At 32.9% G+C, this 21,827-nt stretch overlaps 2 protein-coding genes across 2 annotated transcripts in view; one reads left to right on the forward strand and one right to left on the reverse strand.

Annotated features, from left to right (window-relative positions):
• Window positions 1-21,827, reverse strand: part of LOC127713229 (structural maintenance of chromosomes protein 6-like) — a 396,756-nt gene that overhangs the window by 166,118 nt on the left and 208,811 nt on the right. The gene's annotated exons all lie outside the window — the stretch shown is intronic.
• The window catches only part of LOC127713596 (dnaJ homolog subfamily C member 21-like), a 32,384-nt gene continuing 17,799 nt past the window's right edge, over window positions 7,243-21,827 (forward strand). Inside the window, exons 1-5 of the mRNA XM_052219797.1 lie at window positions 7,243-7,543; window positions 14,923-15,051; window positions 18,824-18,918; window positions 19,350-19,475; window positions 20,980-21,153. Of these exons, the coding sequence (XP_052075757.1) occupies window positions 7,435-7,543; window positions 14,923-15,051; window positions 18,824-18,918; window positions 19,350-19,475; window positions 20,980-21,153 (633 nt within the window). The 5' untranslated portion in view covers window positions 7,243-7,434. The remainder of the gene's footprint in view (window positions 7,544-14,922; window positions 15,052-18,823; window positions 18,919-19,349; window positions 19,476-20,979; window positions 21,154-21,827) is intronic.

Consider the following 21,827-nt stretch of genomic DNA (forward strand, 5'->3'; position numbering starts at 1 on the left):
GTTGACATCCAACTCATCTAGTTTTTGTCCCGTGGGGTGATTGCTACAGAATGTGAGACATATGGATGCTAATCCATCTGTAGCGACACCAGTAATAGTGTAAACTATTTATATAAATCTATATATATATATATGTCAGAAGGTTGAAGAGCTGGATAACCCATATCTTTTATACAAATGCCTTATGGTCTGAAAAGTCTGTTAGGAATATACTTCTGTTTTCCTTGAATTAATTTTCATGGTTTAGTGACTGCTGAAAGATCTTTAATTATTGTAATAGGACAACTATATATGGTACAAACAACATTGCAAGGGGGTATTTCATGTCTGTCAGACATGGTTCCTTTAGCCTTGACCTTGCTTCATGGTTCAGTGATCAACATTATTTTTTATGATTAGAGCTGTTTCTCATATATTAAAAGCAATGTATAAAATACAGTTGGTATATTGAATGATAGTGAGATGTACATACATGACCATCTGACAGGACTCATCTGACTTTATAGTCAATTGGTCAATAATAAGTTTTCATCATGAGGCCTGTTTCTTAGACACAATAAGCAATAGGTGAGCTATTCCAGGTGTATAGAATGATTGTGAGATGAGGCATACATTAACATTAAGCTTTAGTGATACCAGATACCAGAAGCAATCAGTTCAAGCTGAGACTATGTGTCATTATTATAAGTAGTGTCCGTGTTATTTGTGTATTTTTCATATTTTTGTTTATAATTTCAAATGTGTTTTATGGGGACGGTTAAAGAATTTTACATATTTACTTTTAACCTGGCTATAGTATACTGACAGTATATTATGTCCCCTTTTAACATAAAACTTTGTGGAAATTTGTAAATTCTGTATATATTCAGATTCAGATTCTTTATTAAGATAACTAATATTACATTAGTGTTCTCCATTACAAATCATATAATAATATACAAAACAACATTTCAAAGTTTCATATGTAATATATATATATATATATATATATATATATAAAAAAAATAATACAGTTGTACCCATATTTTTAAGAATTGTTTCTTATTTCTAATGCATCTCTAATAAATTTGTATAAATAATTACATTCAGTAATATTTTGTGGATTTAAAAGTTTCGAAACTGAAAAATAATCATTACCCAAATCTTTTAAATCTAAACCATAAGATTGGAAAAAAGTTTGCCTTATATCTTTATATTTATCACAAGATATCAAAAAATGTTCTTCAGTCTCTACTTCAGTGCAAAATTTGCAAAAACGTTGTTCTCTTGGAATTTTGGGTTTATTATATCTACCCCTTTCTATATTTAAACAATGAGCACTGACAGTAGTTGTGTAATTTTACTTTTTATATTTTTGGTAAGATTGGTTTGAAGATAGAAGGGAACAAAAATATTACTGAAAAGCACCAGTTTACTGTCCACAGCTCCAGATTTGATTTTTTGTAGTTGTAAGTCAGATTGCTGACTATAGTATCTTATCAGACTATTTTTAAAAACACTATTATTTGTCAAATTTTTTGTATCAAGTTTAAGTACTTTAAATACTTTATTTAGTGTAGAAAACCAGCATTTTGAGTTTTCATTAGATAATTCTTGACCTGCAGTAAATGCACTATATAATAGTCTACCTCTATTTATTTTAAGTAGTCTCATATAATAATTATACATTAAACATAATGAAATCAAAGCACTATAAGCGCTGTAGGCAGTTAACCAAAAACCAAGGCAAACGTAATTATGAAAACTGTGGCAGTGTTGCTTCAATTTTTTTTAAGATTTGAAAGAACAAACATTAAACATTCGTATATTGTACATTTATGTTCATTAAATGAATTGATTATAAAGGCAAATTAATTAATATTTCATCAAGGTATTCAAAAGCAACTCATATATCAATGTAAATGACCCCCATCTTCACCCCCAAGTGCATGATGTTACTCCATACCAAGTTTGGAATAAAATGACAGGTGATTATAAAACAGTTGGTCAAACATTCTCGGGCTTTACACTGCTTGAAAGATTTATATGTTTTCTTTAAAATGAGCCATAAATGAAAATTATTATAGGCCCGGAAATAATTTAATAAATAATTAAAGTAAATTCAATTAACCTAGACTCATTTTTTGCATCAATAAAATTTACAATAAACAAGAAATAATTGTAACAGGATGCCGTTACGAAGTCTCCCAAACAAAGCCCCAATAATTCGTCAGTCCCATGGTCTCCTGACATTGGGCAAAGTCCAGTTCATATTGGTTTGGTCTAGTAAAGTGATATGCATATGTGACACCTAGGAGATTGACCCTGTATGTCATTCAAATCTTTTTGAAATGATGAACAGGAATAAATATGGTATAGGTGTGGGTATCTCGACCGTTTACAAGTTCTCAAACAGGAGGGGGTGGGGTGACCCCAGGGACTCCCCCTATATTTCATTTGATTTGTTATATTGTCCCATACATGAATACATATGGTTTAGGGGTGGGGATCTCGACCATTTCTAAGTTCTCAAACAGGAGGGGGTGGGGTGACCCCAGGGACTCCCCAAATATTTCATTTGATTTGTTATATTGTCCCATACATGAATATATATGGTTTAGGGGTGGGGATCTTGACTGTTTACAAGTTCTAAAACAAGAGGGGGTGGGGTGTCCCCATGGACTCCCCCTATATTTCATTTGATTCGTTTTATTGTCCCATACATGATATATGGTTTAGGGGTGGGGATCTCGACCATTTCCAAGTTCTCAAACAGGAGGGGATGGGGTGACCCGAGGAACTCCCCATATATTTCATTTGATTTGTTATATTGTCCCATACATGAATATATGGTTTAGGGGTGGGGATATTGACTGTTTACAAGTTTTCAAACAGGAAGGGGTGGGGTGTCCCCAGGGACTCCCCTTATATTTCATTTGATTTATTTTATTGTCCCATACATGAATGTATATGGTTTAGGGGTGGGGATCTCGACCATTTCCAAGTTCTCAAACAGGAGGGGTGGGACGACACCGTGGGACTCCCCCAAATTATTTTCATTTGATTTCTTTTATTGTCCCATACAAGTATATATATTGTTTAGGGGTGGGATCGCGACGGTTTACAAGATAAAAGTACATTTTCAAATTGAAGGGGGTTGGGATGACCCCCAGGGACTCACCCTATATTTTGGTTGATTTATTTTATTGTCCTGTTCTCATTACTGAAGACTACATGTGTCTATCACTAGACATAGTCATTTGAAAATTTTAAAAAATAAAATCCCAAAGGGTTCTATAGTAAACCCCTCCCTTCTTCAGGCCCCTCCAAATACCCCTAAATAGACCCCAATGCACAAACAAAAGATTAATGGCTCCGCTAGACATGTTAGTCGAATATTTTATGAAACCCTAAGTAAATCTGACAAACGGTCAAAGTTGTCTTCTTAGACGGTTTGAGTGGATTCGGTCCGACTTGTCTCGGGGACGAGTTGTCCACATTACTTAAAACATCCCATCAACGTCGATTTCCGCATCTGTTTCATGACCTCGTTTCATTCATAAAATAACAACAACCTTATTTGGCAAGACAAGTTAAAAATTACCGCCCACTTATATAACTTTATTTCCTCTATCATAGAGATTTGTTGTACATGAACAATATTCCTGCGCATTTTGCCATTTGGGAAATATAAACGACTTGTAATTACCGATTTTCGGCGATGAAATATTTCATACAATTGTTCTTTGACGTCGTAGCCAAGAGCACAGGAGATAATAAACTACGTACGGATTTCTATTGAGCACTACTTCCTATGTGCAACTTCAAAAGTTTTGGGTAGTTCGACGATCATTTAAGGTTTTTCTGGTCATATTTTTTGTGTTCCAGAAATAAAAGTATTAAAAAAATGTCCAATTAATTATAAATAACATAATAGCCAGCTAGATACTAATAATGGCACGTATTTCAGCATTTATTGGGTAGAACACAAATCTAGGGTGCTCACATAAGGCAGCTTAACTGCCTAAAAATCAACATTGGATTCCTGTTACATTCAAGTCTACTAGCCATATTTAATGACTGTCTTTTGACCCCCAGAATATATTTCAACATCTTGTGTTGTAATCTATCAATTGGTAGATTATCAAAATTATTTAAATTTATGTTATAATAGGATAACCATATTTCACTACCATATGTGAAAATAGGTTTAATTAGACTATCAAAAAGTTTAAGACAGGTTTTCAATGGTACCTCTTGGAAATTATTAAATTTACTTTTAACAGAGAAAAAGGCTTTTAGAGCTTTATTATAGAGATCATCTGCTGTATATTTTAGATTTCCATTGAAATAAAATACAATACCTAAATATTTGTATCTTTCCACTTTTTCAATTTGTGAATTATTTTGATAAAAATTATATTTTGAATAATCCTTTTTGCCTTTGCTAAAAATCATTATTTTGGTTTTATTTAAGTTAATTTGTAATTTCCATGTAGTACAGTAGGAGTTTAGTTTGTTAAGACAATGTTGTAGACCTTCTTTATTTTCTGATAAAAGTAACAGATCATCTGCAAGGTGTCTTCCTCCTATTCCCACTTTTTAAAAATCACTATTCCTTCTATTCCCACATGCAAATAACAATAGATGTTTGGATAATTAATTTGTTTTTATAACAATCAAGGTTAATTAAAAATTCACCTAAGATTTACCTGTATTTTTTGAAAAGAAAACATATTTCTTACACTGTTTAAGTATAATATTATTTAAAAAAAAAATTAATACGTTGTCTATTTGTAATATGTTTTATGGTACATTTTACTCCTGTCCGAACCTATTCTTCCAACTTTACACATTTCACAACGCAATGGTTGACGGCGCAATGTAGCCAAGAGCGAACTAGTATACACAAGGATCCTGACTTTACTCAAAGATGTATGCCACCAACACCAACTACAACTTCAGTCTACCACTATCTTCCTGGACTATGAAGTCGCCATCCAAAATGCAGCTTATTCTGTATATCCTGGCATCAACGCAAAAGGCTATTTTTTCCACTACACACAATGCATCTGGAGAAGAGCACAAGAAAAAAGGTCTTCAGGTTCCATACAAAGAAGACAACAACATTCATCAACTAGTACGCCGTGCCGCTGTCCTTCCACTTGTACCTAATGCTGAGGTTGAAGATGTGTGGTTCAATGCCCTAATAGACATAGATCAGATTGATACTAACATCAACTACATGTCCTTTACAGACTATGTAACAACATACTGGGACGAACAGAACAGTACCCTTTGGAACCATTACACAACACAGGGACCGAGGACTACAAATCATAAAGAGGGATGGCACAGCAAGCTGAAAAAAACATGTCCAGCACCCACATCCAAACATCTTTAAACTAAAAAAACTACTGAAACATGAGGAAGCTTTCAACGCCCTGACCATGATCCAGTATGCAGCCGGTGGAAAGAGTCAGTGGCCCAAAAACGAAAGTATGTCGAAATCAACAACAGATTAGAAGAGCTTAAGTTTGACACCGCAACCAGGAAGTCACAACACTACAGTTTGGTGATGCAGACTCTTACCTTCTTCACGTTGAATAGATTAATAAACTTTAACAGACTTATATACAGTGAATTTCTAATGTGTGTGCTACAATGTGTGTGAATTGTTTTAGTGCTGTTGTATTGTTTGTTTCATATTTGAATGCTTACTTGAATCTACTGTTGAATTTGTGTTATAAAAGAAATAAAATAATTTACTTATATTTGTTTCCATTTCTTTCATATTTATTTTGATTAAAAACACAGAATGCATACACATTCAAAAATAACCTAATTACCTGTCCTAAAAAACACTTGTCAATTAAAAGTTGATTAAACAATGTTTATACAGTATAATCCTTTGTCTGCACAAGTTTTCCCCCTATTCCCACATGAAATTTTATTTTTTTTACCAGATTTATAAAAAGTGGGAATAGGAGGAATGAACCATCTGCAAATAGTAGAAGATTGATTTTTATGATTTTCTAGATCTAATGGATAGGAGTTGTCTTTGTCATCAAAGCATTTACCTAAATCATTCAAAAAAATATTAAATAATGTAGGGCTAAGACTGTCTCCTTGTTTTACACCTTTATCATTTTTGATTTGATTGGTTATAAAATTATTCTTTTTTATGCAGAAAAATGTGTTTGAATACATATTTTTTATATCATTAAAGATATTCCCTGTTATTCCAATTTCTCTTAATTTGAAATACATAGCTTCTCTCCAAACTGAATCAAATGCCTTACAAAAGTCAACAAAACATATACAAATATAGGTTTTTTAAGCTTATGTAAGTATTTATTTAACAGTGTTTTTAAAATAAATATTTGATTCGTAGTTCTAAAATCTTGCCTAAAACCAGCTTGGTTATCTTCAATTAAATTGTTTGCTTCAAGGTAATTAGATATTCTATACTGCAATATTTTGGTAAATAGCTTTCCTAAGCAGCTTCCAATACTTATTCCACGGTAGTTATTACAGTCATAGATGGAACCACTTTTATGTAGAGTTGAGATAGTTGAAATATTCCAAATATCTGGGAATACACCAGCTTCAAAAATTTTATTAAAGAGTTTTACTAGTGGCAATATTAAGCTTTCTGAACCATATTTCAAAAATTCATTGAGAATAAGGTCAATGCCTCCGCTTTTATTATTTTTCAAGGATTTTATAGCTTTTCTGACTTCTTTACATAAAATGGGTGAATTCAAAGTTTCAATGTATGTATCCAATTTAAATTCAAATATAAAATCAGATGGTTTTTCATTTTCCTTTAATAAATTTTTAAAATGATTTTCCCATTGGTCTTTTTTTATTGGGTTTTGTTGTGGTATTTTTCCACCTTTTTTTAACTTATCAATTGTTTTCCAAAAAAATTTAGGATTTGTTTCATCAAGTTCATTTTTTAATATGAAAAATACATAAATAACACGGACACTACTTATAATAATGACACATAGTCTCAGCTTGAACTGATTGCTTCTGGTATATATAAGATTACATAAAGTGTACATATACTGGCGGTGGATTTTAGTGATATAGATCACGAGTTGTTGCATAAAACTAGTACAGTTGAAATATGGATTGTTTTGTGAAGTAAAGTTATTTTATATAAAAAATAAATACAAACTTCAAGTTTCCCCCTTTTGAAACCTCAAAATTTTAATTCCGTATCCGTTATCAATTCTATTTTTATAATAGTTTTAACACTTTACGTTCCTCCAAAATTGAAAACCTTTTTATTTTTTCCACATTTCACAACTTGGTCATTATTGGAACGACCTTTAAAGAATACCTTAGTCTTCAAAAAGTCGACAAAAAATAAGACACGAATAAATAGTACATTTATCCTTTTTAAACCCATTTTAATAGTTCAAAATTGTTAGAATTTCAAGAAATATGACCACACAGATGAAATGTCATTACGAAGTTCTCTGTGTTGAACGTGATGCATCACCTGAAGATCTAAAGAAAGCCTACAGGAAACTTGCATTGAAGTGGCATCCAGGTAGGATACATATAGTGTTGTGTGACCTTTATAGTTCATCATAACTATATGAAAAAATGGCTGTTATATCACCGAGTAACCTATGCAACTTGAAAAGTTATGTAGGTTGGTGGTCTAGTGGTTAAGACCGATGGCTACAGTGCTGAAGGTCATGATCTCAATTCTGACTCGGGGCGCTGGAAATTTCAGTACATCAAAAGGGTGATTTTCACCCTCCTACACACTTCTCTGGTACCCAGACCAGAGTTAAAACTAGAATGGGTACTTTGGGGCCTTGGTTGGTTAAAGTTGCCCCTAACTCTGACCTGGAGATCAATCTGCTGATTATTATCAGATATCTTTTCAGTTTGTCTGTTCCCGCCGAGCAGCCTGGTGGTTATCTCATAGAACTTTGGCTTCCTCCACCATAATAACAGACTTTTCCCGGTGTTCTAGCACTCCCTGTGTGTTGTGGTGGGGATTGACATCAGGGACTTCGCTGGGCTTCGCCAATGTCGCAAATTGCTATTTTTTATGTCATCTGGCGACAAAATAGGGCTGCTGGCAATATTTCTGGCGCCAACATTTTCTTATGTCAAAATTTTCATTTCTTGACTGTAACGGTAATATTATAGATCTTCATTAAAATGGGTAAAAGTAAAAAAATTAATTATACGCACGGTTACCACATCTGTCATAATTGGTTGTTACAGGTTTATCGAATTAGTTATTAATGATCATCAGTATTAATTGATTCAAATAGAATCAGTCAGTTGGCTTTTGTCATTTCATTTGAAGAAATTTTCTTACGGTAACACAATTTGCAACGTTTCATGAAGAAAACGTAATTGACAGAAAGACGAAAATCATAATAAACTTGTTAAAAAACATCATTTTACTTGTTTTCCGTAAAAAACGGTAAACTCAGACGTAATTTATCTTTGACTGCTCTAACTTTTGATACGAAAATAACAAAACCGGTCGACATTGTTGATCGTATTTACTTTTATTGCGTTCTGTGTATTACCCTCCAAAGAAGGAGCACACCCGAATAATGAAAGATAATTCAATTTTATTTTTTCCTAGTATTGAGATACCTACTCAAGATATGTCTACATACTTCTGACTTTAGAATTTATAGGTTTAGGAGGTCTTTTGAGTTATGGACAAATTTAAGAGGGTCTTGGTAGCAGGAAGGGTAGCATGCTTGGGTCATCATTTTCTGTATTCTTTATTTTTTTTACAAATTTTCACTATTCTATATATCTTAACACCCATTATTCTCTTTTCTTCATTTAATTGCCCATTTTTTCTATTCTTTATTTTTTATTTTAAAAGCATTTTCTCTACTCTGTAGCATACACAGACCTTAAGCTAATTATAAGGACAGGAGCATTGATAGTCATTATATAAGTCCCATTAGTCACTGTTTTGAGACATAAACATTCATATACAAACATACAGTATGCTGTTTTGTGGAAAATCAGCTGCTCTGTTTTAATCTTAATTGTTATATTTTTATTTGTATACTTGTGTACAGTGCATAAGAAATTTAAATTGAACATGGTTTCAAATTTGGTAGAGGAAATCAAGACTCAAGCTGGCTATAAAGTTAGCTCCAAGTTTTCAAAACTGGCGACAAAATATAGCAGCTGGCGATTTTTCTGGCTCCAACTATTTTGGAGCCAGAGCAGCCCTTGGATTGTCCTTGTAAATATTGTTGTAAATATGTTAGTGACACATCTCCAATCACGATAGGGGGTGTACATGGATTCCACTGTAGCTCTCGAGGGGTGCTCCAAATAACGGAGGGATCTACATACATACAAACACAGGGCCTAATCTAGAATTTCGGAGAGGAGGAAGTGAAATTACATTACAGTTTTGATTGCATAGTGTTTTCGTGCTTATCACTAAGGAAATAGTTTAATATATGCAATAATATATACTTGCACTGTTTTTATATGATATTGTACAAAATGTATATATTGAAAATTCTTAATAAAAAAGTTGACAATATAGTTGTTATTTATTTAGTCATAGCATTTGTATGATACAATGGCATGGCGGGTATCTAATATACTTGGTGATAGCAATGATACTGTTAATATGTATTGTACCAGTATTGTTTAGCCTTTACAGTTATCGCTTGGTGGCAAAAGCGAAATCATTTTTTGTTATCAGTGAAGGAAAAATTTCGGATTGTTGTGCTTTCTCAGCACTAGTTGGTTTATCAATGTCTTTGTGTACAGGCAAACAGTTGTGACAAGGACTTTTATAAAATGGAAAAAAGAATGTTTAAAGTCTATGAAATGTATTTATACATATCACCTAGTTTAGCTGTGCATCTAGATTTCACCTTTGAAGTTGGCATGCATTTACCAGAGACATAAAAAAAAAATCTTGAAAGTTTTACACAAACAGAAACTTGCTTACACATACCGGTAACTGAAATGTTTATGGAAATGTTGTGAAAACATATGAATTTTCTTTAATATTTTCTTTTGTGCGACAGTTTATTCTGTAAAAGACTGATGTTTTTCCTATGTCTATATAAGATGAATATCAAGAGTTGCTTCTTGACACCATGAATTAGACTATTTCTGGACTCAAAATTAGTTCAAAGTAAATTCAGTAGTCCCCCATTAAGAACAGTTTGTGTGGTGGCCCAAATCTTTGGAAAGCTATATTTTTAAAAGATAAATAACAGTAAAACAACTGAACATCAGAGAAATAAAACTGTTTCTGCCAATACATCGACTGAAATAAGAAAAAAAAAATAAAAAATAGGTGATAAGGCTATATTGTGGTACAAAAAAAAATAATAATAGTAATGAAGTGTTAATTAGCCCCCTAATGACGAAGTCGAAGGGGACACGAGGTAGCACTCTGTCTGTCTGTCTTGTCTGTCTGTCTGTCTGTCTGTCTGTCTGTCTGTCTGTCTGTCTGTCTGTCCGTCCGTCCGTCCGTCCGTCCGTTTGTCCATCCGTCCGTCAGTCAGTCAGTCTGGCAAATCAGTTTTCCACACTTTTTTTCTTTCATGCTTCAAGATATTGATTTGATATTTGGGATATAGTTTTATCATGACAAGTTACAGATCAAGTTTGAATTTTGTTCCAGTCTGAAGATTTTGTCCAGAGTTATGGTCCTTGGACTTAAAAAAAATCACTCAAATAACTGGTTTTCAGCATTTTTTTTCATCATGCTTGAAGATATTGATTTGATTATTGGTATTTAGTTTTATTATGACAAGTTATAGATCAAGTTCAAATTTTGTGCCAGTCTATTGATTTTTTGCAGAGTTATGGTCCTTGAACTTTAAAAATTCACCAAATAATCAGTTTTCCACACTTTTTTATACGACCGCAAAAATTAAAAAATTTTTGGTCGTATATTGGTATGACGTTGGCGTCGTCGTCGTTGTTGTCCGGCGTCATCCGAAGACACATTGGTTTTCGCACTCTAACTTTAGTTTAAGTGAATGGATCTCCATGAAATTTTACCATAAGGTTCAATACCACGAAAGAAAGGTTGGGATTGATTTTGGGGGTTATGGTACCAACAGTTAAGGAATTAGGGGCCAAAAATAAGCATTTTTGTAACTTCCATACAATAACTTGTGTGTAAGTGTATGGATCTCTCTGACATTGTACCACAAGGTTCCATATCACAAAGGGAAGGCTGTAATTGATTTTGGGGGTAATTGCCTCAAAATTTTAGGAATTAGGGGCCAAAAAAGGGGCAAAAAACAAGCATTTTTCTAGTTTCATGACAATAACTTGTGTGTAAGTGTTTGGATATTTCTGAAATTGTACTACAAGGTTCCATATCACAAAGGGAAAGCTGGAATTGAGTTTGGGGGTAATTGCCCGAAACGTTTAGGAATTGGGGGCCAAAAAGGGGCCAAAAATAAGCATTTTTCTAGTTTCCAGACACTAACTTGTGTTCAAGTGTATGGATCTCTCTGAAATTGTACTGCAAGGTACCATACTACAAAGGGAAGGCTGGGATTGAGTTTGGGGGTGATGAATCATAAGGGGGTTCAAAAAATTTGGGGGGAGGGGGGGGTTTTTTATTCTTTTTTTTTCTTTTTTTCTTTTTTCTTTTCTTTTAAAATTTTCCATTTTAAGTTGGTTATTTCTGATTTATATTTAAAAGCAAATAATGATATGGTAGGAGATACACACCAAACAGGATGTGTAAATTATTATATAATAAGTATTGTGCAATAGCAAGAAATTTTCAATTGCACAGTATTGCACAATAGCAAGAAATCTTCAATTGCACAGTATTGCGCAATAGCAAGAAATCTTCAATTGCACAGTATTGCGCAATAGCAAGTATTTTCCAATAGCACAATATTGCGCAATAGCAAGAAATTGTCAATTGTACAGTATTGCGCAATAGCAAGAAATATTCAATTGCACAGTATTGTGCAAAAGAAGATACTTCGTATAAATTGCTTATTTCTTGACCAATTTCAATGGGGTTTTATTCTTGAATTCTTGGGGTTCTTTAATATGCTGAATCTAACCGTGTATTAAGTTTTTAGATTTTGGGCCCTGTTTTTAAATTGGTCCACATTGAGGTCCAAAGGGTCTAAAAATTAACTTTGTTTGATTTCATCAAAAATTGAAATATTGGGGTTCTTTGATATGCCGAATCTAACCGTGTATTTAGATTCTTAATTTTTGGTTCCGTTTTCAAATTGGTCTACATAAAGGTCCAAAGGGTCCAAAATTAAACTTAGTTTGATTTCAACAAAAATTGAATATATGGGGTTCTTTGATATGCTGAATCTAACCATGTATTTAGATTTTTGATTATGGGCCCAGTTTTCAAGTTGGTCCAAATCGGGGTCCAAAATTAAACTTTGTTTGATTTCAACAAAAATTGAATATATGGGGTTCTTTGATATGCTGAATCTAACCATGTATTTAGATTTTTGATTATGGGCCCAGTTTTCAAGTTGGTCCAAATCGGGGTCCAAAATTAAACTTTGTTTGATTTCAACAAAAATTGAATATATGGGGTTCTTTAATATGCTGAATCTAACCTTGTATTAAGTTTTTGGATTTTGGGCCCCGTTTTTAAATTGATCCACATTGAGGTCCAAAGGGTCCAAAATTTAACTTTTTTGTTTGATTTCATCAAAAATTGAATTATTGGGGTTCTTTGATATGCCGAATCTAACCGTGTGTTTAGATTCTTAATTTTTGGTTCCGTTTTCAAATTGGTCTACATAAAGGTCCAAAGGGTCCAAAATTAAACTTAGTTTGATTTTAACAAAAATTGAATTTTTAGGGTTCTTTGATATGCTGAATCTAAACATGTATTTAGATTTTTGATTATGGGCCCAGTTTTCAAGTTGGTCCAAATCGGGGTCCAAAATTAAACTTTGTTTGATTTCACCAAAAATTGAATATATGGGGTTCTTTGATATGCTGAATCTAACCATGTATTTAGATTTTTGATTTTTGGGCCCCGTTATCAACTTTGCCCACATTGAGATCAAAAGGGTCTAAAATTAAACTTTGTTTGATTTCATCAAAAATTGAATTCTTGGGGTTCTTTGATATGCTGAATCTAACCATGTATTTAGATTTTGGATATTGGACCATAATAGGTGAATGTCCAATTTGAAATTTTTAAGTTCTTAGACCACATTCATTCTGTGTCAGAAACCTATGCTGTGTCAAATATTTATTCACAATCCAAATTCAGAGCTGTATCAAGCTTGAATGTTGTGTCCATACTTGCCCCAACTGTTCAGGGTTCGACCTCTGCGGTCGTATCAAGCTGCGCCCTGCGGAGCATTTTATTTTGTCATGCTTAAAGATATTGATTTGATAATTGGTATATAGTTTTTAACATGACAAGTAGCAGATCAAGTTTGAATTTTGTTCCAGTCTGATGATTTTGTGCCGAGTTATTGTCCTTGGACTTTGAAAATTCACTCAAACAATCAGTTTTCCACACTTTTATTCGTTATGCTTGAAGATATTGACCTAATATTTGTTATATATATAGTTTACACCATGTTAAGATATAGATCATATTAGCATTTTGTTCCAGTACAATGAATTTTTAACCGGAAGGGGACTATATATTGCCATGCAATACTCTCAGAATGCTTGTTAACATAAGACTCATTTTATAGCTTAAACACATGAACTAGATCAAAAAATTTAAACACTTCATGTGATTCAAAGCTGGATGCAAGCTCAACCTCACTTTTCATTTTTGTAATCAGACGTAAAATTTGTGGGAAATCCTATGTTTACAACATGGCAGCCTCCTTCAACAGGGATAGTTTGCAAACGCAGTTGTTGTAAAAAAAGGTTAAGATGGTTTTTGGCTATTTTTTAGGTCCTTTTTAGTTATATAGCTCTTCAACTGTTTCGGTTTTATTCATCCTTGGCTTTCAAATATTCGGCTTTGAGTGTTCCTGATGAAGGTAAATCCAGAAAACCGCTTCGGACGCATGAAATTTATAACGTGTTGTTTTCAGTTTTAAAGGATTTGATTCACCAGTGTTATGATTTGTCTACTGTTTATAGTTATAATTAAGGACTTCATCCTCTACTTTTCACTACATTTTTTACATGTGTGCAACATTTCAAAAAAATTTCCTTGAACTTAGTTTATTTTGGCACTTTTGTCATGTGTGTGTTGGAATAAAAAATGCACATTAAAATCAAGAAATGTGTATAAATGTATGTATAATTCTGTGCATATGAATTTTATATGAATAGGTGCACAAATTTGTCTGGTTTTGGAGTCAATCTTGTGGTGTAGATCTGACTGTTATTATCAACCCCTATGATACACTTTGAATCTGACCAAACTTTGTTAATCAATTTATTTTAAATTGCATGTTAATTTATGAAGGTCTATTTATTTTACCCTGACCATATAGGTGTAGGCTGTAACAATCCATTGCATAAAACTCTCCTTACTCTACTCTAAACAAGGAATTATTTGAATCTGGAATAATTATGAATTCTGGAAAATTGATAACAAATGTTTGATGAAAATGAACCCAACTAAATAGGGTTAGCCATGCGTGCATGGCTAAGGGGGGTTAGTTAGTTCATACTGAAATATCAGTGAAAGTAACTTGGACCTTAGCCATGCGTGCATGGCTATCCCACTAAAGTTGGGTTAGTTTTCATCATACATTTCTTATCAATTTTCCAGACTGCAGCTCAAAATTGTTAAGAAACTTGAGTATAGAAAACTTACTTGATATCTTTTGTAAGTGAAAAAATGACAGATTTGTAGAAGAAAAAAAATGAAACAAAAATGATCCAATGTACACATACTGTCATAAGCTATAGATTTAAAACAACTTTTATAGATAAGAATGCTTAATTAGATTTCAAACTATTTTTTAATAGACAAAAATCCTGACAACATAGAAGAGTGTACTGCCCAGTTCAGAATTGTACAACAAGCCTATGATGTATTGATTGATCCACAAGAAAGGGCATGGTATGATAAACACAGGGAGGCTATTCTTAGAGGAGGTTAGTGTAGATACTAATGCAGAAAAGGTGTGCAAACAAAAAAATATTGTTATTGCTCTAAAGAAATGATAAAGCAGTTGTTCTTGTTAAGAAAAATAAATCATGTAGAATGTAGGTATATAAAACAATCATGTAGAGACTGTAGGTATATAAAACAATCATGTAGACTGTAGGTATATAAAACAATCATGTAGAATGTAGGTATATAAAACAATCATGTAGAATGTAGGTATATAAAACAATCATGTAGACTGTAGGTATATAAAACAATCATGTAGACTGTAGGTATATAAAACAATCATGTAGACTGTAGGTATATAAAACAATCATGTAGAATGTAGGTATATAAAACAAAGTAAATAAAAAGATTTACTTTGAGTTTGTTGTTGTTCTCTGGGTAAATTTTGCTCCTTTGATGTCTATAATATTTTTATGACCCCGCCATAGCAGAGGGGGCATTAAGTTTTACCCTTGTCCGTCTGTACGTACGTTTGTACGTCCGTCCGTACGTACGTCCCAAAGTTGGTTTCCGTTCTCTAACTTTAGTTTGCCTCAACCAAATGCTATGAAACTTATACACAATGCTTATTACCACTAAATACATATCAAGTTTGAATTATGGTGGTGTCACTTTAACTATTCTAGAGTTATGCCCCTTAATGAATGGAATAATTTCCGTTCTCTAACTTTAGTTTGCCTCAACCAAATGCTATGAAACTTATACACAATGCTTATTACCACAAAATACAGATCAAGTTTGAATTTTGGTGGTATCACTTTAACCGTTCTAGAGTTATGCCCCTTTACAAATGGAAAAATTGCAGAATTTTTCGTTTCTGTTCTCTAACTTAAGTTTGCCTCAACCAAATTTTATGAAACTTATACACAATACTTATTACCACAAAATTCAGATCAAGTTCAAATTTGGGAAGGGGCACTTTAACCCTTCATCAGTTGTGTCCGTTTATAATTTTGTATGATATGCAAGCGGGGGCATCATCTGTGTCCCATGGACACATTCCACATTTTTTATTACATTATACATGTATGGTCACAGTGCCAAAGGAAAACTTTGTAAAAACAAGAAATGAAAACACTTATTCAGAATGAAATTAATGAAAACACTGGAGTAACAAAACTTGATCTGAATCATTTTTTTTTCAGAGATAATTAGCTCCAAATTTAAATTATTCTGTGTTATGTAAACATGTATGTTTCCAGTTTTCATCAAAATTCAACAATGTTATCATTATCAGATAATGGAACAAAAATGTGAAATTCAAACAGTAGCTTCTAAACCAATATATACTTTAGTTAGTATAGAGGTTAATTAAAATTTTTATGCCAAACCCTAAGAAATCATCAATTCCAAAAATATACATTTCTTTATGCTTTATGACAATATATTTTAACTTTTGTAAGTTTTTTATATAACTGCAAAAAATTTGCTATCATGTTGGCATAGTCGTCGTCCGAAGACGCATTTGGTTTCCGGATAATAACTTTAGTTTAAGTGAATGGATCTCTATGAAATTTTACCAGAAGGTTCAATACCACAAAAGGAAGGTTGGGATTGATTTTGAGAGTTATGGTACCAACAGTTTAGGAATTAAGGGCCAAAAAGGGGCCAAAAACAAGCATTTTTGTAGTTTCTGGACAATAACTTGTGTTTAAGTGTATGGATCTCTCTGAAATTGTACCACAAGGTTCCATATCACAAAGGAAAGGCTTGGATTGAGTTTGGGGGTAATTGGCCCAAACTTTCAGGAATTAGGGGCAAAAAAGGGGCCAAAAACAAGCATTTTTCTAGTTTCCAGACATAAACTTGTGTTTAAGTGTATGGATCTCTCTGAAATTGTACTACAAGGTTCCATACCACAAAGGGAAGGATGGGATTGAGTTGGGGGTAATTGCCCCAAACGTTTCGAAATCAGGGGCAAAAAAGAAGCATGTTTCTAGTTTCCAGACAATAACTTGTGTTAAAGTTTATGGAACTCTCTGAAATTGTACATTTTTCCTGAAAAGAAAATAATCTTCAAAATTTCCAAAAAAATTTGGGGGATCTTTTTTTCAAATTTTTTTTGGGGTTCATATTTTTTTTCTTCAAAATTTTTGATTTTTCAAATTTTTTCAAAAATTTTTTTTGGGGAGGGGGGGGGACAAATTTTTGGGGGGATTTTTTTTTCTTAATTTTTGTCTCGCCTTGTCGGAGTCAAAAAGCGAGACATTGGTATACTGTTTCCAGCGGCGACAGTGGCGACGTCAACAATGTATTAGTTTGTGATTAGGTCTAGTTCATGGTGTAGGTCAATGATATTTGGTATGCAGTTGTATAATGATATATAAGCATTGGCATATCTCATTTCCATAGAGATTATTTGGCCCCGCCCCCTCATTCATGGTCTATTGACTTTTAAACTTTTGCTTAGTTTTCATGTATTAGTTTGTGATTAGGTCAGTTTAAGGGGAACTGTTAGTGGTAGGTCAATGATATTTGGTATGTAGTTGTATAAGCATTAGCACATCTCATTTCCATGGAGAATATTTTGTCATTACCCCTCAGTCATGGTCTATTGACTTTGAAACTTTTGCTTAGTTTACATGTATTAGTTTGTGATTAGATCAGTTTAAGATGAACCACTAATGTTAAGTTAATGATATTCATTTCCATGGAGTTTATATAACCCCACCCCCTAATCATGGTTCATTGACTTTGAAACTTTTACATAGTTTATAAGTTAATGTTTGTGTTTAGGTTTGTTTAAAGGGAACGACTTATGAAAAGTCAATTGTATTTGGTTTGCAATTGTATTAGCATTGGCACATCTCATTTCCATGGAGATTGTTTAGCCCTGTACCTTCAGTCATGGTTCATTGACTTTGAATATTTGCATAACTTACATGTTAAAGTATTGCTATTTTAATTTCAACATTTGCATTATCAAAATAACAAATAAGCGAGACATATCTCTGTGTTAACAGTTAATTTGTTTTTTTTCCCCAAAAATTTTCCATATTTACATTGACTATTTCTGACTTACATATTAAAGCAACAAAATTTAATACTGATATGGCAGGAGAGGAGATACACACCAAACAGGGTGTGTAAATTATTATATATAACAGATTAACTAAGTATTGCACAATAGCAAGAAATCTTCAATTGAAAATAAATACAAATCTTTTAACCAATTCCAATGGGATTAAATTAAGTCTTTAATTTTTGGGGGTTCTAACCTTGTATTACTATTTTGGATATTGGGCCCCATTTTTAAATTGGTCTAGATTGAGGTCCAAAGGGTCCAAAATTAAACTTTGTTTGATTTCATCAAAAACTGAGTTATTGCGGCTCTATGATATGCTGAATTTTATTGTGCATTTAGATTTTTATTTTGGGCCCTGTTTTCAAATTAGTCCATATTAAGGTTTGAAGGGTCCAAAGTTAAACTTTATTTGAGTTCAACTAAAATGAAATTTTGGTGTATTTTTATATGCTGAATCTAACCATGTTGTTAGATTTTGGATATCAGACCATTCTAGGTAAATTAAATGTCCCCATTTCAAATTTTATTTTGTGTCAGAAACCTATAATATGTAAAAAATTTGATCACAATCCAAATTCAGACAGTATCTAGCTTGAATATTTTGTCCAAACTTGCCCCAACTGTTCAGTGGTCTACCTCTGTGGTCGTATCAGGCTGCGCTTGGCGAAGCATTTTATTTTTCAAATAAATATCAAGAGACATAATGTTTTATGTATCTCTTTTTGTAGGTTTAGGACATGGAGATAAATATGAAGATGAAAGTTTGGATGTATTTCAGTATTTCAATGCTAATTGTTTCTCAGGATATAATGATGATGAAAAGGTATGGTAGTTCAACATCTAAATCAATTTGCATCTTGGAAGTTTAAGCAAAACATTGATTGTGAATTTCATTATGCTAAACATATCATATTATATTTGGTTTGAAATATATGCCAGTCTGTACTTTTATGAACTTTTTTTTTTAATGCTGCTGGAGCTGAATTTTGGTACATTAGTGTAGAATGGTGACTTACAGATCCAGTTTGAATTTTGTGCACTGACTTTTTGTAGAATTTAAATGAGAGTTTTATTTCTGGTGATCAACATTGGTTGTTCTAGCTAACTTATAAAATCCAGTGTGTGTCCTTTGTTCACCTCAAATTTCCTAAGAGTTCTCAGAAATGTACATTTAACAATTAGTTCAGATTGTCAATGCTATATTTAGAAAAATGTTTAGGTTGTTAGGACAGTAAGATTTGACTTTTTATTTAGGGTTTTTATGCTGTATATACAGAAGTATTTAGAGTAATAGCACAGGAAGATAAAACATTTATGGACGATGATGATGAGTATGAGGAACATCCAGAGTTTGGAGATTCACAGAGTTCTTATGAAGAGGTATCAATTATGTTAGGTTATTGTATCATTGAGACCGACAAAGCTCTTACTAAGAGGTATACATTATGTAAGGTTATTGTGCCATGCATATGGAAACCAACAGAGTTCTTACTTAGAGGTATTAATTATGTTAGGTTATTGTATCATTGAGACCCACAAAGCTCTTACTAAGAGGTATTAACTATGTTAGGTTATTGTATCATTGAGACCCACAAAGCTCTTACTAAGAGGTATTAACTACGTTAGGTTATTGTATCATTGAGACCCACAAAGCTCTTACTAAGAGGTATTAACTGTGTTAGGTTATTGTATCATTGAGACCCACAAAGCTCTTACTAAGAGGTATAAATTATGTCAGGTTATTGTACCATGCATATGGAAACCAACAAAGTTCTTACTTAGAGGTATTGATTATGTTAGGTTATTGTACCATGGCCTAGAGACACACCCTCAGATTTCTTACTTAGAGGTATTAATTATGTTAGGTTATTGTACCATGGCCTGGATACCAACAGAGTTCTTACTTAGAGGTATTAATTGTGTCAGGTTATTGCACCATGGACTGGATACCCACAGAGTTCTTACTTAAAGGTATTAATTGTGTCAGGTTATTGTACAATGGATACCCACAGAGTTCTTACAATGAGGTATTAATTGTAAAGTTATTCTACCATACAAACCACAAAGCTCTTATGCAGAGATATTAATTACCGTATATTTGGAAATTTTTGCATTTGTCTTATTTTCACAGTAGACATTTTCCTGCAAAACGTGATTGTTTTACTGTTCTTTTGAATGCATTGTACAAGGCTGTGAAATGTGAATAATAAACACAGAATATTAAACTACCCCATCTGATGCCAAAACTGTGTACAAAACCTGATGTGAAAATAACCCAATATACTGTATGTTAGGTTATTCTACCAATGAGACCTACAAAGCTCTTGTTCAGAAAATATATGTAAAATGCACCAAGTTATAACTAATTTTGGATAAATACTATGAAGATCCACAGAATTCTGCTAGGTCCTTTGAAGAGTTTGTAACTATACTAGATTTTTTGTACCTTAGAGGTCCATAGAGTTGTAATTTTGTTAGTTAAATGTACCTTAGAGGTCCACAGAAGTGTAATTATGTCAGTGAAAGGTACTGTGAAGGTCTAATTATGATAGTTAATTAAAATGAAACCCCTTATTTTTATGCCCCTGCCGCAGCGGAGGGGGCATTAAGTGTTAGTGACTAAGTTACCATTGACCATCTGTACGTGCGTCCTGAAATTGGTTTCCGTTCTCTAACTTTAGTTTGCCTCAACCAAATGTTATGAAACTTATACACAATGCTTATTACCACAAAACACAGATCAAATTTGAATTTGGGTCGCCTCACTTTTATCATTCTTGAGTTACGTCCCTTTAAAATGTTATATGCAAGCAGGGGCATCATCTGTGTCCCATGGACACATTCTCCATTTATTTTTATATAAATTTCAATGTTTTTTTTATAGATTGTGGCCCTATTTTATGGGTTTTGGGAAAGTTACTGTACAGCTAAATCCTATGTCTGGGTAGAGAAGTATGATACTCGAGAGGCTCCAGACAGAAGATGTAGGCGACTAATGGAGGCAGAAAATAAAAAACTCAGAGATGCTGCGAAGAAAAATAGGAATGAGGAAGTGAGAGTAAGTATTTCATGAAAAGCTTTAGCATGAAGCTATTTTTGAAATTAATTATAAAAAAGATAGTAGGACAGTAGACTCCACCAAATTAGATTTGGCTTAATGAATTTATCAGCTATTGTTATATTATTTCAAAACATCAAACCCTTCACTATATCTTTAATGTAAATTTAAGCCTCCTATGTCTATGAATATCAGAAATAACAATATAAAAGCAAATCAGATAAGAATATTTCATGAAGCATGTACAGTTGTATATTTTCAATGGTTTTCTCAACAGGAAATGTACCAAGAAGTAAGGCAGTTAGGATGTCAAAGTGTAAAAAATGTCCAATGTAAGGGGGTCGTTTGAGGGCTCACAAATATGTGTTGAATTAGTCACATTCTTTATTTGCCTGCCACCAGTCTGGAACCTGTATTTCAGTGGTTTTTGTTGGTATTGCCTGTCATGTTTGTTCATTGATGCTATAAGTTTAATATATGTTATAGATTTGCACATTGTTGAAGGCTGTAAATATATATATAGTTGCTTACATTGAAATTATAAGGAAACTGGTGGATAGTTGGCAATTATACCACATCTCCTTATTTTTGTATAAGAGCTGGATTATCTTTATTTTGTTTATCAGGGTTTGTTAATCAAATTAAGTTTAGTTATACCTGCTTGGTTTTAAAGT

This window comes from Mytilus californianus, unplaced genomic scaffold (assembly GCF_021869535.1).
Source record: "Mytilus californianus isolate M0D057914Y unplaced genomic scaffold, xbMytCali1.0.p SCAF_1, whole genome shotgun sequence".
NCBI lineage: Eukaryota > Metazoa > Mollusca > Bivalvia > Mytilida > Mytilidae > Mytilus > Mytilus californianus.